At 48.9% G+C, this 17,229-nt stretch overlaps 1 protein-coding gene across 8 annotated transcripts in view; it reads right to left on the bottom strand.

Annotated features, from left to right (window-relative positions):
* The window catches only part of KSR1 (kinase suppressor of ras 1), a 162,201-nt gene that overhangs the window by 53,661 nt on the left and 91,311 nt on the right, over nucleotides 1-17,229 (bottom strand). Inside the window, exon 1 of one of the 8 annotated variants that reach the window (XM_043903137.1) lies at nucleotides 9,479-9,623. The exons of 6 other annotated variants lie outside the window; for them this stretch is intronic. In XM_043903137.1, the coding sequence (XP_043759072.1) occupies nucleotides 9,479-9,493 (15 nt within the window). In that variant the 5' untranslated portion in view covers nucleotides 9,494-9,623. Of the gene's footprint in view, nucleotides 1-2,471; nucleotides 2,702-9,478; nucleotides 9,624-17,229 lie in introns of those variants that run through there. One more of the 8 variants, XM_043903136.1, reaches the window with a different exon arrangement.

The following is a 17,229-nucleotide window of genomic DNA, read 5'->3' as shown; positions in this document are numbered from 1 at the left end:
ATGAGCAGGGTGGCCGTGGCGACACAGGCCAAGCCAGCAGCTGGGTGAAGAAGAGGGCCTCCGGGGAGAGGGTGAGCCTGGGACGGACCATCTCAACAGGGACACTTCTGAGATGGGAAGGGGTAGATGTGAGAGACTGCCCAGGACGACAGCTCTGGCAAACTTGGGGTGCTCAGCGATCCTCAGCAGAGGGTGCAGGGAGCATGGTCTGGTTAGAAATGCACCTCCCCGTGGGGAGTCCCAGCTCTCCAGGGCGTAAAGGCACCAACAGAAATACAGAGGGGTCAGGCATGGCCGTTGTCTGTGGCCAGCTGATCCCCAACATCTCCCCTTCCAGTTCTCCCCTGTGCAAACATACCAGTCAAGAGTGGGTTCCCAGACAAGTGTACTCCGTCTCCTCCACACCTGCAGTGTGACAGCTCTGAGTGCAGCCAGTGAGCCCCTCACCCAGCCCCACGCCAGACTGGCCAGTGGGCAAACTCAGGGCCCAGTGATTTCGCTCAGGGCCCTGGCACATGCCCGGCCTCAGCTGTGGAGTCTGACCCTCCTATGAGGCCAGGAGACAAATCTCAGACCCCTCCCTCCACCAGAGGGGCACATCCCAGTGTTCAGCACGCTCTGTCCTTTGGGGCCATGCGTCAAGGGCTGGGGTGGGGTGGTGGGAGGGATCGGGATAAGCCGCACTGCAGGAAGTGAGCGCAGAGCTGGAGACCTGAGAGGCAGGCTGCTCCACTGACGACAGAGGCCCATTGTTTCCGAGCTGCCCCACGAGGTCCAAGCAGGAGACTGAGATCTCTTGGGAGACCCTGGAAGGAGGCAGCCCCCTCTCTGCAGTTTTCCAGAAACCCTATAAACAACTCCTGGCCCATGGCAGCCACAGAGGACTCAAGCCAAGGAGACCATCGTCAGGGCCATCAGGGGCTGAGGGCACGAAGGGGCCAATGCGTATTCATGAGGTTGGGAAGACAGGAGAGAAGGTCTTCCTCTGCCAAGATCTAAGGCAGAGTTCAAAGGACACTTGCAGGCGTACTAAGTCGCTTCAGTCTGACTGTTCAGTGTCTGACTCTTGGTGGCGCTACGGGCTGTATAGCCCGCGAGGCTGCTCTGTCCATGGGATTCTCCAGGCAAGAATACTGGAGTGAGTTGCCATTGCCCTCCTCCAGGGGATCTTCCGGACCCAGGGATCAAACCCGTGTCCCTTTTGTCTTCTGCATCGGCAGGTGGGTTCTTTACTGCTAGCGCCACGCAGGAACCCCTCAAAGGACCCTTAGAGACATTCTACTCCAATACTCATTCTACAGAGGAGGAAATCGAGGCCCAGAGAGGGAAGGGGACCTATCTGGGTCACCCAGAACAACAGGATCAAGGCGTTGCCAGTGACTAACACCAGGATGTACCAACCCCTGGTGGGCATTCCTTACCCAGATAGAAAGGTTTCATTCCTGCCAACTTTTCTGAGCTCCTCTAAGAAACTGAGCCAAGAGGAAGACTTCCCTGAGGTCTACCCTGAGAATCTTTTCCAAAGGTGCTGACCTAAGGGACACCATGCCATGTGCTCACCTCATGTGTCCAAAGCCCCATGGAATCGGAAGCAGAGGGGTTCTTGGCTCATGGCCTCACCCTGGCAAGTCCCTAAAGTCTTGGTGCCTCAGAAGATAGTGGGTGGGCAGCAGAGATCCTCAACTCCCTGCTCTTGCCCACCCCAACCCCTGCCTACTTTGGTGACACACATTTTTCTTCTTTTTGAAAAGAAGAAGCAAACCCCACATTACCAGCTACAGCCAAACACCCAGGTTCTGAGCTGAGCTCTAAGACCCACCCAGGGCTGTGGCACGTTGATTCTCACCCAGCTTCTTGACACATTGCCTCTTTTCACAACCAGTCCAATCATCAAATAACAACTCCTTGTACCACAGCCACTTGTGAAGTGGCCTGGGCACAATTGCTTCCTTGTGAAGGAAAGTGGAGTTCAGGAAGATTAGGTTACTCACCTAAGACACAGCAAGCAAGTAATGGAGCCTGGGTTGGACCCTGATCCGTGTACCTCCAAATCTAGCACACACAGTCTTTACACGGCTTGGCCTCCTCTTATCAGGTTGACCAGAAGCACTGAGGCAGGGCTGGGCCTGCCCATATAACTCTGGTTTCCTAAGCTCCCAGAGGAAGAAGCTGGCTCAAAACAAGTGTGTGCCCTGTTCAAACCAAAAGCACAATTGGGCCCCAAACCGTTCACCAGGAGAACGGGGAAAAATCTATTTCAGTAAGATCCCAATGGGTCCCCACCAGCCACTTCACTGTAAAAAAGAAAGCGAATGAAATGCTATGAAATGGAAGGCACATTCTACCCCAATATGCTCGTTTTTCCTGATGTGTTCTATAAGACGGCAAAGCGAGGACCTGGGGCCCAGCCAAACACACTCCCTTCCAGGCTCTCATGGAAAGGCCACTTGATCCCAGACCCCAGTGCCTACCTCGCCACCCTTCGGCCCGGGCTGGTCCAGGCTCCGGGCCTCGCGCAGCACCACGGGAGGCGGGGTCCCTGAGCCCCGCGTAGCCTTGGCCGGCACCCAGCTCCACAGGCAGTGCATGACGAGGGGCCCGAGCCCAGGGTCCCCGGCAGCCCCGGCCCCTGGTGTGCTGTCCCAGGGAAGGACAAGGTAGGGAGAAGAGTTTCTGTTTTCATGACTGTAGTGAACAGTCACTGCAGCCAAAAATAGTCTGTGCCCGGGCGCTGGGGAGTCAGCACATAGCTCCCGGAGCAGGTGCTGGGTGTAAGACACGCAGGTTCCAGCCAGCCTCGCTGCAGGGGGCCGGGTGTCGGGCAGGGGGCCAGGCACCTAGGGTACCTAGGATACCAGCCGCAGACAGAGAGGTGTTCCTGCCTCCCGGCCCTCCTCCAAAGATTCAGACTTGAGCCAACAAGGAGCATGATCATCCCCCCTCTTCCAGTGAATCATCTGGGGAACCCCCACCCCTGCATGAACTCCAACTGCTCCCACTGCCTCTGCGGTTCTCACAGATCTGGGGCTGGGTGGTTTAGACACCCGTGGGAAGAGCTACCAGCTATCAAAACTCAGAACTGTATGCCAAAAAGGATGCACTTGACTATGTGTAGATGGGGGAAAAAAGGTCTAAAGTTATATGGTTGGCAAACAGTGGCTGGTGGGGTTGTGGGGGGATTTTTTTTTTTTTCTTTTTTGGGCTTCTGTGTGTCTTCAAATTTTCTTATGATAAACATGTGTCATTAGATTTACAAAACGTTACTTTTAAAATGAAGTTTTTAAAAAGAAGAGATGTTCAGGACCACAGAGGAAATATACAACATGGGCCTATCCATGAGAATATAAAGTGTGTGTGTTGTGTGTCTGTGTGTGTGTTGTGACCTTGGCTTTTGAGCCAGACTTCCCGGAAATGAATCCTGGCTCCTCCACTTACCGTCTAAGTGACCTGGGATAAGTGACACTGTCAGTTTCTCTGTCTCTGTCGTATGGAAGTGTCAGTCACTCAGTTCTGTCCAACTCTTTGCGACCCAATGGACTGTATAGCCCACCAGGCTCCTCTGTCCATGGGATTTCCCAGCCACGAATACTGGAGTGGGTTGTCATTCCCTTCTCCAGAAGATCTCTCTGACCCAGGGATTGAACCCGGGTCTCCCGCACTGCAGGCAGATTCTTTACCATCTGAGCCACCAGGGAAGCCTCTCTCTATCCTACTTTGGGGATAAAAGCATTGCCTCTTGCTACAGACTAAACACATGTTCTCCCCAAAATTAATATGTGGAAACCTAATCCCAGTGTGACAGTATCAGCAGGGTCTTTGAGACGTCATGAGTGTGCAGCCCTCAGTTTGGGATTAGTGCCCTTATAAAAAACACCAGAGAGCTGCCTGGTTCCTCCCATCATGCGAAGACACAGCAGAAAATGGTCATCTATGAACCAGGAAGTGGATCCTCACCAGACACTGTATCTACTGGCACCTTGATCTTGGACTTCCTGGTCACCAGAATGGTGAGAAATAAATTTCTGTTGTTTATAAGCTGCCCAGCCCACTTTATGTTATTTTTGTTACAGCAGCCAGAATGGAATTAAAGACATCTCCCCAGAAGGTTACTGGGAGAACTGAAAGAGACTCTCCACATAAAGCTCACAGCTCAGTGCCAGGCACACTGGCAACACTTGCTAAACAATCATAGTATAAATTCACGAATAGATGACATTAAAAAAGAAAAGAAAGATCAACCAACAAAGAAGGCCAACTGGAAGGAAATGTATCAAAATGTTTCCAGCATTTCCTCTTGGTTGTAAGATTATGATGTAAACCGTCAATAAACAGTAGTATTGTTTTCTTTAATTTCTACACTTTTCATACTTTGAAAAGGAATATTTGTGTAAATTATTGGCTATTAAGAAAAAAACAAAAAACACCCTGAAAAGCCAAGAAGCAATCATTACCTCTGTGTAGGGTTACAGAGGACCCATTTTCTTTGCTTTTGTATACTTTCTAAAATAAATACTTTTTGTTTTCACAGTGAAGAAAATGAGGTGTTATTAAAAATAAAAACTGGGACTTCCCTGGTAACGGAGCAACTAAGCATGTGTGCCACAACTACTGAAGCCCACATGCTTGGAGCCTGGACTTCAAAACAAGAGAGGCCACTGCAATGAGAAGCTCTCACACCGGTGAGGTGTAGCCCCCACTCACTGCAACTAGAGGAAGCCCACACAAAGGGATGAAGGCCAGCACAGCCAAAAATAAATATTAATTTTTTAAAAACTGAGGAATAGGCTCACCTATTACATCCTAGATATAAGATCTCTGAGGACCCCCTGCCAGGGTCTAGGTCTTTGATGACCCATCTCTGAGCCTGAGGCACTTCATCTCCTATACCAACAAAGGAGTTCTGCTCACTGTTGGGAAAAGCTGGCACAATGACACCCCGAGACACCCCCAGGGGAAAGCCAGGTGACCCAGCTCCATGGAGAGCCCTGGTGAGGGTGAGGGCGGGGAGCTGCAGTAGCAACAGTTGGGAGTGAGTGCGTGCTTGTGCATGCTTCTTCTGTCAGCAGGGTAGTCTTTCCTCCAAGACACATTTTCCAAGTGCAGATGGCCTTGATCCTTCAGCTCACCATCTTTCGGCCAAAGGGCTGAACCTATGGCCTAATTTTGGCCAATGGGAGTTCTCTGTCTTACAAGCTCTGTGATTGGTTCTGATGTGAGCACATGACTAAAGCCAAGCCAATCAGAGCCTTCCCTGGGATTTTTCACCCACAGTTCTAGGGTAAGAAGCTCTTAATAGGCAATACTGCTAACTCTGCTGAAAAAAAGTGAGGCATAGGTCCTGGTGCCTTTCAAGCCTGCCACGTGGAGTGGGCCTGTCTGAGAAGTGTGCTCTAAAGGCATCATCTGGGCTTCTGCATCCAGACTTCCCTGGACTTTTATTACCTAAGCTGATAAAAGACTGTTTTCTTTAAGCCAACTTGTATTGGAACTTGGCTACAGAAAAGTTTTAACTAGTTGTAGGAGAACATAATAGCTTTTACTTAGTAAGGGTTTACTATGTGCCCTGGTACCATGTCATTCTCCACTTATTTATCCATCCATCCATCCACCCATAATCAACAGACAACTACTGTATAGCAAGGGTGGGCCAGGCACCTTACTCAGCACAGAGGATACAGCAGCGAACAAAATATATAGTCTCTTTCCTTAGGGAGCTTATATTCTATCAAGAAACAATAAAAAAAACAAATTCAAAAATAACTAAAATACGTAATCGAGATTGATGAATAAGTGCCAAAAGGAAATAGCATACTGAGACAGTGGTGGCTATGGGGGTGGGGGGCGTGTGCATCTAATTTTAGACGGGATAGCTTCTCTGAAGAGCTGACTTCTAAGCTCCCATCAGAGGACGAGAAGGTGCTAGCCATGACAGTGTAGAAACTTCCAGACAGAGGAAACAGAATACACAGAGGCCCCGGGCTACGACAGGAAACAACCTGACCTGTCCTAACATGAGGGGAAGGGTGAGAAGGGGCAGGAGGAGACACAGAAGGAGGCAGATGCCAATACTCCAGAGCCTTGAAGGTCATGGTGAGGGGTCTGGATTGTATGCTGAGTGCAACAAGACACCAGTGAAGCACCGTACTCCGAAAAGTGAGGGGGTCAGATTGAGGCTTTAAGAAGAATCACGTGGGAATTCCCTGATGGTCCAGTGGTTAAGACTCCGCCTTCCAATGCAAAGGACATAGGTTTGATCCCTGGTTGGGGAACTAAGATCTCAAATGCCAAAGATGCAACACAACTCAAGGTGGTGAGCCCGTGTACCCCAACTAGAGAGAAGCCTGAGCTCTGCAGTGAAGAGCATGCATGTTCCAGACCCAACACAGCCGAATAATAAATAAACAAATATTTTAAAAAGAAGACAAAGGTCCGTATAGTCAAAGCTATGGTTTTTCCAGTAGTCGTGTATGGATATGAGAGTTGGATCATAAAGAAGGCTGAGCCTCAAAGAAGTAACGCTTTCGAATTGTGGTGCTGGAGAAGACTCTTGAGAGTCCCTTGGACAGCAAAGCGATCAAACCAGTCAATCCTAAAGGAAATCAACCCTGACTATTTATGGGAAGGACTGATGCTAAAGCTGAAGCTCTAATACTTTGGCCAACTGATGCAAAGAGTCGACTCACTGGAAAAAGACCTCGATGCTGGGAAAGATTGAAGGCAAAAGTAGAAGTGGATGAGACAGATAAATAGCATCACCGACTCAATGGACATGAATTTGAGCAAACTCCGGGAGATAGTGAAGGACAGAGGAGCCTGGCGTGTTGCAGTCCATGGGGTCACAAAGAATCAGACATGACTTAGTGACTGAACAACAACAACAAAAAGATGACAAAGAAAAATCACTCTTGCCTCGCGAACAATGAAAGGGAGGGAAGGGCAAGACTGATACAAACAGCAATGCAGGTGTTAATGCACAAGTCCAGGAAGTAGCTAGGACTAGGGAGGTGGCCATGGTGAAAAAGAGACATAGATGGATTGGGGATATATATTTGGAAATAGAGCTAGTAGGATTTGCTAGTCAACTGAATGTCAAGGTGGAGGAAGCAGAAGGAATCAGAAATGACTCCTCAGTTTCTAGTTAGAGCAGCCGACAGACTAGTAACAGGCTCAGAAAGGTAAGATCCAAGATTACACCATTGGCAAGTGGCAAAGTGAAGCTTGTGTCTGCCTCCCAGCACCACGGCTAGGCTGTCTAATTCCAGGGGTCATGCCCTTAAGCAATCTTGCTTTCTAATCTTGCTGCCTGCTCAAAGGCACAGAGCTGGAAGCAGGAGCCACTGAAACTTACATGCTGATTTTTTTTTTTTTAAAGGAAGAGCAATGAGAGAAGAGACTTTTTCTTTAAGATAATTAGAACAGTGTGGTATTGACACCAGAATTTCCCATTATCTAGCTGGGCAGATCTGTTCCAGAGCAATCTTGCCTTGGAGGCAGTCCCCAGAGAAGGAAGGCCGACAGCTCAGGAGCCAGTGGCCCCAGAGGAAGCGACAGGCACACGGTCTTGCTCAAGTCTGCCTGTTGCCGATGGAAACCAAGAGCAGTTCAGGAACCCCAGGCCTCAGCAGCCCCCAAAGACCTCCCCCGAGACCCCTGCAACTCAACTTTCACTAGCTCAGATCAGAGAGTTCCTGAGACTGAAGAGACCAAAACTCTTGGATAATCTCATCTTCAGTCATTCATTGAGAACACTTCCTACATGCCAGGCACTGGAGACAGAGCAATGAACAAGAGACCAGGTCCCTACAAACATGGTACTGCCAGTCTCGTCGGGGTTTTTTTTTGTTTTTTGTTTTTTGTTTTGACTTGGCAGCCCAGAAATCTAAAAGATTGAGGAAATGGGCTCACTGTAAAAACTGCCCAACCAATATGGGCTGAGCAGAGCAGTCATCTCATGATTTTTCAGATATCCAGGAACCAGGAGTACCTCCTCACTCAAAGCTTAAAAGAGGGCACTTTGGCTCACGATCAGAGAAATAAATCACTTCATCCATGGGAGAGGGTGATGTCTGCAAGTCTTGTAAGGACAGGAACTCATGGGCAGTGCCTAGAACAGGACCTGACTCACAACAGGAGGTAAGTGTGTGTTCACTGGGTGAGCGCATGCGTGGACCAACAGGCGAAAACATGAGCAGGCATCCTCTGCCCTGCATCCTGCCATGTTTCATCCTTTCCTCCCTGGGGACCCATCACCGTGGTTATTTGGAAATGAGTACATCCCACCACCCTGTAAGCCCCTCAGGGCAGACTGCACTTTGTTCATCAAGGAATCCCCTGTAGTAATGAATCTGGGTACCTGCCACAAGGTAAGTGATCATCAGATGTCGAACAGGCAACTGGAAAGGAGAGAAAGAAGGAGATTGAGGAAAGGAAGAACCATAGAGGGATGAAAGAAGAGAAAGGAAGAGTGGGGAAGGGGAGAAAGGGAGGCTGGCAAAAAAGAGAAAAGAAAGAGACTGAGAGAGAGGAAGAGGGTAGGGGGGAGCAGGAAGGGGAGTGGAGACGGAGGAAGACTGGAAGAAATAAAGATCAATTCAACCACGCAACTACATACAGTAGTCCCCCCAGGCTGGGCTATTCTGGGTCAGACGTCAGAGGACAAAGATCTGTCAGGGGAAGGAAGCCAGGCTTTGGAGTCACAAGAATGTGAGTTTGAATCCTGACTCGGTTATCCGCCTGCTGTGTGACGCTAACATGTCACTCAACGTCTCTGAGCCTCAGTTTGCCCAGCTATAAAGTAGGGATCCTAGTGTTTCCCCCAACCCCCATCCCAGGGATTAAAGAGGCTGGTGTCTATAAAATGCTCCCTTACAGTTTGCCCTCTTCCTTCTAAATCTGGCTTCAGGTCTTCTCCTGACTGGCTGGGTGATGCCCACAGGCCAGTCCGCTGGCCAAGGCTCCACTTGCCAGCCATGCTGAGCTGGTACCGAGATCAGTGCTCTAGATCTCAACTCTCCTGTATGGAGGCAGCCCTGGGCCCGTAGGACCGACAGCCGGCCCAGATCCCTGCCGGCGGCCGGGTGAGGGTGTGGGCCACATTCCAAGGATGCTCCCAGATGCCAAGGCAGTCAGGATGGCGGGGACTCGGGCTTCCAGAGGGAGAGGGTAGGGACGGGAAGGGGGCGGGAGGAGAGGCTAGGAGCGAGTGTGGCAGGATTCACGTCTATTAAAGCTGAACCCAGGAGTCAAATACCCACTCACTCTTCTGGTCTAACCTTCCACAGCCTCCCGCTCCACACGGCCTACCTCCTGGGGCCCAGGGAGCTGCAGCCACTCCCAGCCAGTGGGAAGCCAAGATGGTAGCAGAAGTCAGGCAGCTTTCTTCTCCATCCCCAAGAGAAGACCTGACTTTACACACGGGGATACAAGGAAAGAGGGAAGAGAAACCTGCCCAGCGGGAGATACCACATAAACCCCTTACCGGACCCGCCTGCATCTTCAATTCTGAACACGCCACCAGCAAGAGCTTATTCAAGGAGCCTGTGGACCGTGGCTGCAGCCCTGGAATCCAGCCTCTGCATCCCCCACGCTCCCTGCTAGCACTGGTCCCAGCCAGCGCTTGCCACTTCCTTTAACAACTTCCAACAGGGAAATCGCCAAAGGGGGAAAAAAAAATGGCTCCATGCCAGCAGGCTGTGAAATCACTTCCCCAGCTGCAGCCAGAACATGAAGCTGTGATTTGTCGTTTTTAACCTGTAGATGAGGAAGAGGGTGGGAGGAGGGCGGAAATAATCACAGCGTGTGACTCTAGATGCCCAGAGAAGGGCCCCTGCCTCTACTCTCACTCGCCTGCCCACTCCCTCATCTTAACGACCCCCAACCATCCAGATCTGCTCAGGGCGGGCACTCCTACTCCTCACCAGTTAGGGGCACAATCTCACCTTCCACCCATCCCCCTGATGAACCCAGCCTTCTCACTAGGAGGAGTTCTGTGTGTGTGTATCAGTCGCTCAGTTGTGTCTGACTCTTTGCAACCCCATGGACTGCAGCCCACCAGGCTCCTCTGTCCATGGGATTCTCCCGGCAAGAATTCCAGAATGGGTGGCCATGCCCTCCTCCAGGGGATCTTCCCGACCCAGGGATCGAACCCACGTCTCCCTCATTGTGGGCAGATTTTTTACCATCTGAGCCACCAGGGAAACCCAACTACCAAGGAAGTCCAGGAGATCTACTTGTCTTCGAACAACCCTAAAGTTCTCTCTCTTCCTCTCTCACATATACACCCTTCCATGATCTCCAGGTAAAAACCCCAACCCTTACATTCCACTCATGGAGGTTCCCATGAACAAACCCTGTTTCCTCACTGATTCCTTCCAGATCTTTGCAAATTCTTCCTGGCAAGGACAGCACAGCTCTGTCAACCCCAAGATCTTTGCAGTTTCTGTTCCCTTCCTGACAGTCTAGCTGCCCGCTAGCACCCACGGTGAGTTTGCCCACCGGCTCCCATGGGCCCCAGGCTGGCTTCCATCCGAGCACTCAGTATTGGCTGTTGACCATGCCTCTCCCCAGCCTGGGAGCTCCTGGCCCTGGGGAGAGAGCGATCAGAGTCCCGGCTACCAGCACAGAACCCAGACCCGCACTGCCGCATCACAGCAACAGCCAAGTAGCTATTTACATGAAAATCTAACATGACGGGGCTTCCCTGGTGGCTCAGACAGTAAAGAATCTGCCTACAATGCGGGAGATTCAGGTTCGATCCCTGGGTCAGGAAGATTCCCCGGAGAAGGGAATGGCAACCCACTCCAGTATTCTTGCCCGGAGAATTCCATGGACAGAGGAGCTGGCGGGCTACAGTCCATGGGGTGGCAAAAAACAGACATGACTGAGCGACTTACATACATACCGACATGATAGAATAAAATTTAAATTACAGTTTCTCAATTGCACTATACATATTTCAAGTGCTCCCTGGCCACGTGTGGCTGGTGGTTACCACGGTACATAGGGCAGAATAGAATGCTTTTAGCATCCCAGAAAGTTCTGTTGGATGGCGTCACTCTGGACAAAGGTGTGATGGTTGGGTGAATAGATGACGGCCTCTCCAGAGCTGCCTGTCTTCAGCATCTGAGGAGAAGGGGTCAGGGTTCACACAGGTCAGAAGGGCCCGCAGCAGGCTCTGGAGCCGGAGAGGGCTGGGGTGTGTCCCTGGTGGGAAAAGAAGGGAGAGTGCAGAGTCCCTTCGTCCACACCAGGACCCCAGAGGAGCCACACTGCCCTGCGGCCACTTCCATGTCCAGACCCTCTCTTCATCCAGCAGAAAGGCGTTCTTTCCTGGAGACTGTATAACCACAAACTGGTGACCGCAATCTTAAAGACAAAGCTGAAATGATGTTCAGATAACTCTAGAAGGACAAACGGCTTCCCAGGTGGCAGTAATGGAAAAGAACCTGTCTGCCAATGCAGGAGACCTAAGAGATGTGGGTTCAGTCCCTGAATAAGGAAGAGTCCCCTGGAGGAGGGCAGGGCAACCCACTCCATAGTCTTGCCTGGAGAATCCCATGGACAGAGGAGCCTGGCGGGCTGTGGTCCATAGGCAAAGAGTTGGACACACTGAAGTGACTAAGCACACATCCATGGAGAGGAAGCCCGGGGGGGAGATTTTGAAAAGGAAGGAGGAGGTTATACATAGACACAGGGCTACACTCACATACAATGCAGGTATTTTTCTGAGAGAAAAATCAGAGGCCCCGTCACGAAGCCATGAAGGGTCAGGATCAGCAGAGAACCCCAAGAGACTGATGAGGCAAGTCCCATCACACAAAAACCATTCCCAGAGGCCTCACGGAGCAGTCCTGGCAAAATCGTCTTGAGGGTGTTGACTGCAGCAGTGCACCCCCATAGTTCAGCATAAGGAAATGCCAGACTTCCTGGATTTGGATCCTTTCTCCAAAACACTGAACAGAAAAAAGACAGAGACCCCGTTTTCAAGTCTGGCACCCCCAGCCTGCATCCCACTGTGACTTTTGCTCATTCCTCAGTCACTTTTCACCAGCAAATATCTGCCAGGGCTTCTTGCATGCCAGGCCCCACGCTGCCTGGCACACAGCTTCTACTGGGCACAAGCTGATACCTTCTGGAGGGCTCCAACATAGCCATTCCTGAGATATTGAGGAGAAACCCAACCTCTTCCTATTCCATTGCTAAAGAAGAATGAAGCGGGCTTCCCTGGCAGCTCAGTGGCAAAGAATCCGCCTGCAAATGCAGGAGACAGGGGTTTGATCCCTGGTCTGGGAAGATCCCACATGCGCTGGAGGAACTAGACCCATTCACCACAATTACTGAACCTGTGCTTGAGAGCCCAGGAGCCACAACTGCTGAGCCCACGTGCTGCAACTGCTGAAGCCCGTGCGCCCTCCAGCCCGTGTCCCACAAGTGAAGCCACCTCAGTGAGAAGCACTGAGAAAGTCTGCACCTAGAGAAAGCCTGCAAGACCCAGCACAGCCAAATAAGTAAATAAATAATTTTAAAAGAAAGAAGAATGAGGTGGGCTTGCCTGGACCAACACAGAGATGAAATTCAAACTAAAAACCTCAGGATGATACTATTCTATGATCCCATTTTAGCATCTTATGTATTTTTTTTTTAAAAAGAGGGAAACAAATTTGTATGTGAATAAAAACAATGTGGTGAGACTTCCCTGGTGGTCCAGTGGCTAAGACTCAGCACTTCTAAAGCAAGGGGTCCAAGTTCAATCTAGATCCCGCATGCCACAACTAAATGAATACATTTTTAAAGAAAACAACACGGTACCCTGGATTGGAACCTAGAACAGGAAGAGGACAGTAATGGAAAAACTGGTGAAATCCAAATAGAATCTGGAGTAATTAGTAGTGATAATCTGGAGTAATTAGTAGTCATAAACCAATGCCATGTTCTGAGTTTTCACAAATGTACCCTGGTAATATATGATGTTAATGACAGGGGATGATGGGTGAGGGGTGCAGATGGGAACTCTGCACTGACTCTGCAACTTTCCTGTAAATCTAAAACTATTCCAAAATAAAACATTTATTTAGGAAAATAAACAGTGGTTTCACTGACATTCAGAAGTCAAAGGATTCTGTCTCTGAGGTCAACTGTGGAAAGGGGCATGGCTTTCATGCCATTTGGAACTTTAGTTTCTGAAATGTGCACCTGCCTATCTAGGTGGTGCATCACTTTCTCAGCAAAGGTCCGAATAGTCAAAGCTATCGTTTCTCCAGTAGTCATGTATGGATGTGAGAGATGGACCATAAAGAAGGCTGAGTATCAAAGAACTGATGCTTTCAAACTATGGTGTTGGAGAAGACTCTTAAGTGGGACAGCAAGGAGATCAAACCAGTCCATCCCAAAGGAAATCAACCCTGAATATTCATTGGAAGGATTGATGCTGAAGCTGAAGCTACAATCCTTTGGCCATCTGATGCAAAGAACTGATTCCTTTGAAAAGACCCTGATGCTGGGAAAGATTGAAGGCAGGAGGAGAAGGGGGTGACAGAGGATGAGATGGTTGGATGGCAACATTGACTCAAAGGATACGAGTTTGAGCAAGCTCCGGGAGATGGCGAAGGGCAGGAAGGCCTGGCATGCTGTAGTCCATGGGGTTGCAAAGAGTCAGACAAGACTAAGCGACTGAACAACAACCTATTCTAGAACCAATTCTGGCTGAAAGCCCACAGGATACATCAGGGCCTAGCAGAGTGGAGTGGGAGCCAGTCAGAATCCATACAATTGGTGGAGTTAAGAAACATAGGAGTAACAGCCATTAAAAAGAATGAAATAATGCCATTTGCAGCAACATAGATGGACCTAGAGAGCATCATACTGGGTGAAGTAAGTCAGATGGACAAGGAGAAATATCAGAAATATTGTATGACATCCCTTGTATGTGAAATCTAAAATGAAATGACACAAATGAACTTACTTACAAAACAGAAAGAGACTTAAAGACTTAGAAAATGAACTTATAGTTGCTGGCTAGAAGGGATAGTTAGGGAGTTTGGGATGGCCATGTACACACTGCTATATTTAAAACGGATAACCAACAAGGACCTACTATATAGCCTGGATGGGAGGGCAGTTTGGAGGAAGAATGGATACATGTATATATATGGCTGAATCCCTTCACTTTTCACCTGAAACTATCACAACAATGACAGTTGGCTATACCCCAGTACAAAATAAAAAAATTCAAAAGAAAAAGAGAAAGAAATATAAGAATGATCTTTTGCTCATCAGGGAAGATTGCATGGAGGAGGTAACAATGGATCTGACACTAGAATGATGTCCATGGGATAAGCCTAGGAAAGAGCACTCCAGGGAGCAAGGGAATGGGTGCAAAAGTCAGACCAGAGGGAGTGAAGGGCAGGGTTAGTGAGATGAGGTCAGAGACAGGCAGAGGTCAAAGTGTGTGAGGCATCTGGTGTTTATTCGGAAAGAAATGGGAAGCCCTGGAAAATGACGTGGTCCAATTTACATGTCTTCATGCTGTGTGGAAAATGGAATGAAGCAGGTCAATGATAAAGTAGGGAGACAGGGAAACAGTTCTGGGGCTGCTGCAGGAGCTCGGGTGAGAGGATGGGCGCCTGGACCGTGATGCAGGCCAGGGAGGTGGAGGGGGTGAGGGGACACAGGAGGTGCACGCGTCTCCAGTATATCTAGAAGCAAAACACCGAGCAACCGGAGACACTCCTGCTGTCTCTCCCCAACCCCACCACCCGCACACAGCTCTCTGCTCAGACTCTGTCCCAGTGCCCTCCACCAGGGAGCATCCTGACTCCCAAACACACCTGGCTCTTGGGCTCTCCAGCCTGCCCAAACCTGCACACAAATGAGCTCTCCCCTCGTTTACACCCCGCTTTGACTATCACAGATGACTTTGTTTTTTGTTTGTTTTTAAAAAATATTTATTTGGCTGTACCAGGCCTTAGTTGCAGCATGTGGGGTCTTTTTTAGTTGCATCATGTGGGATCTAGTTCCCCAACCAGGGATCGAACCCTGGGTCCCCTGCATTGGGAGCACGGAGTCTTAGCCACTGGACCACCAGGCAAGTCCTCATGTGATTCAAATACCACTTAACTGAGGATCCACGACACCTCTGGGCCCGGCTGGGGGACCCCTGTCCCGGCTGCCACCAGAGGGCTCCCCAGAGGCCAAAAAGCTCCTGTAGCCAGCCTCCAGGGTCCTGGCTTCTGCCCTGGGCACAGCTGGCTCCTCTCTCGAAGACTGACGTGGGTGAGGCTGGGTCTCCAGCATATTTCACATCTCTGCAGATCTGAGGGAAATCCCTGGAGGAGCTAAGCCATCTGCCAAAGACATCTTAAGCCCAAGAAAGGAAGTTAGAAGGCACAGTTTGGAGTCCAGCAGCCCCGGGTCTGACCCTCAAGTCTGCCCCTGTTACCAGTTCAGGGACCCTCATAGACTAACTCGGCCACTCTGAACCTGGTGATCCTCATCATCAAGTAGGGATGATGCTGATGAGATCCTGGGCAAGTCACTGCTCATGTGTGGCCCCAGCATCTTCAAGGTAGGCTACAGACATGAGTCTGGTGGGCTACAGTCCATGGGGTCACAAAGAGTCAGACACAACTGAGCGACTAAGCTCCTGGTGGCTACCTTGGTGGCTCAGATGGTAAAGAATCTGCCTGCAATGCATGAGACCCAGGGTCAATAACTGGGTCGGGAAGAATGCAAGGAATGCAAGGATTCTTTAATATCTGCAAATCAATCAATGTAATACACCACATTAACAAATTGAAAGATAAAAACCATATGATTATCTCAATAGATGCAGGAAAAGCCTTTGACAAAATTCAACATCCATTTATGATTAAAACTCTCCAGAAAGCAGGAATAGAAGGAACATACCTCAACATAATAAAAGCTATATATGATAAACCCACAGCAAGCATCACCCTCAATGGTGAAAAATTGAAAGCATTTCCCCTAAAATCAGGAACAAGACAAGGGTGCCCACTCTCACCACTACTATTCAATGTAGTTTTGGACGTGTTGGCCACAGCAATCAGAGCAGAAAAAGAAGTAAAAGGAATCCAGATAGGAAAAGAAGAAGTGAAACTCTCGCTGTTTGCAGATGACATGATCCTCTACATAGAAAACCCTAAAGACTCTACCAGAAAATTACTAGAGCTAATCAACAAATATAGTAAAGTTGCAGGATATAAAATTAACACACAGAAATCCCTTGCATTCCTGTACACTAACAATGAGAAAACAGAAAGAGAAATTAAGGAAACAATACCATTCACCATTGCAACAAAAAGAATAAAATACTTAGGATGATATCTACCTAAAGAAACAAAAGACCTATACATAGAAAACTATAAAACACTGATGAAAGAAATCAAAGAGGACACAAACAGATGGAGAAATATACCATGTTCATGGATTGGAAGAATCAATATTGTCAAAATGGCTATACTACCCAAAGCAGTCTACAGATTCAACACAATCCCTATCAAGCTACCAACGGTATTTTTCACAGAACTAGAACAAATAATTTCACAATTTGTATGGAAATACAAAAAACCTTGAATAGCCAAAGCAATCTTGAGAAAGAAGAATGGAACTGGAGGAATCAATCTGCCTGACTTCAGACTATACTACAAAGCCACAGTCATCAAGACAGTATGGTACTGGCACAAAGACAGAAATATAGATCAATGGAACAGAATAAAAAGCCCAGAGATAAATCCACGAACCTATGGACACCTTATCTTCAACAAAGGAGGCAAGAATATACAATGGAAAAAAGAAAACCTCTTTAACAAGTGGTGCTGGGAAAACTGGTCAACCATTTGTAAAAGAATGAAACTAGAACACTTTCTAACACCATACACAAAAATAAACTCAAAATGGATTAAAGATCTGCCAGCTTCTTAAAAGTGGATGTATGTCACAACTATGAGGGCCGCTGGGGCCAGGGCCAGGGCTGGGAGCGTGTAAGGTGCTAGAAGTGCCCTTGTGGGTACCCCGCATTCACCCCCATCTTCTCCCACCCACAACAGGAACTTCTTAAGTTCAAGTCACTTCCTGTCCAAGGAATCTCTCTTAGTGAAAATTCTTAAATATACAAGCAGCTTCATAAATAATATTAACCACCATGTCTTAAACAATAGTCAACAACTGGAATTAACCTCTGCCTGGTAAACGATAGCACATATACTCAGACAT

This window comes from Cervus elaphus, chromosome 5, assembly GCF_910594005.1.
Source record: "Cervus elaphus chromosome 5, mCerEla1.1, whole genome shotgun sequence".
Classification (NCBI taxonomy): domain Eukaryota; kingdom Metazoa; phylum Chordata; class Mammalia; order Artiodactyla; family Cervidae; genus Cervus; species Cervus elaphus.
The sequence above is the reverse complement of the archived record's forward strand: the minus strand, read 5'-3'. Positions and strand labels throughout refer to the sequence as shown.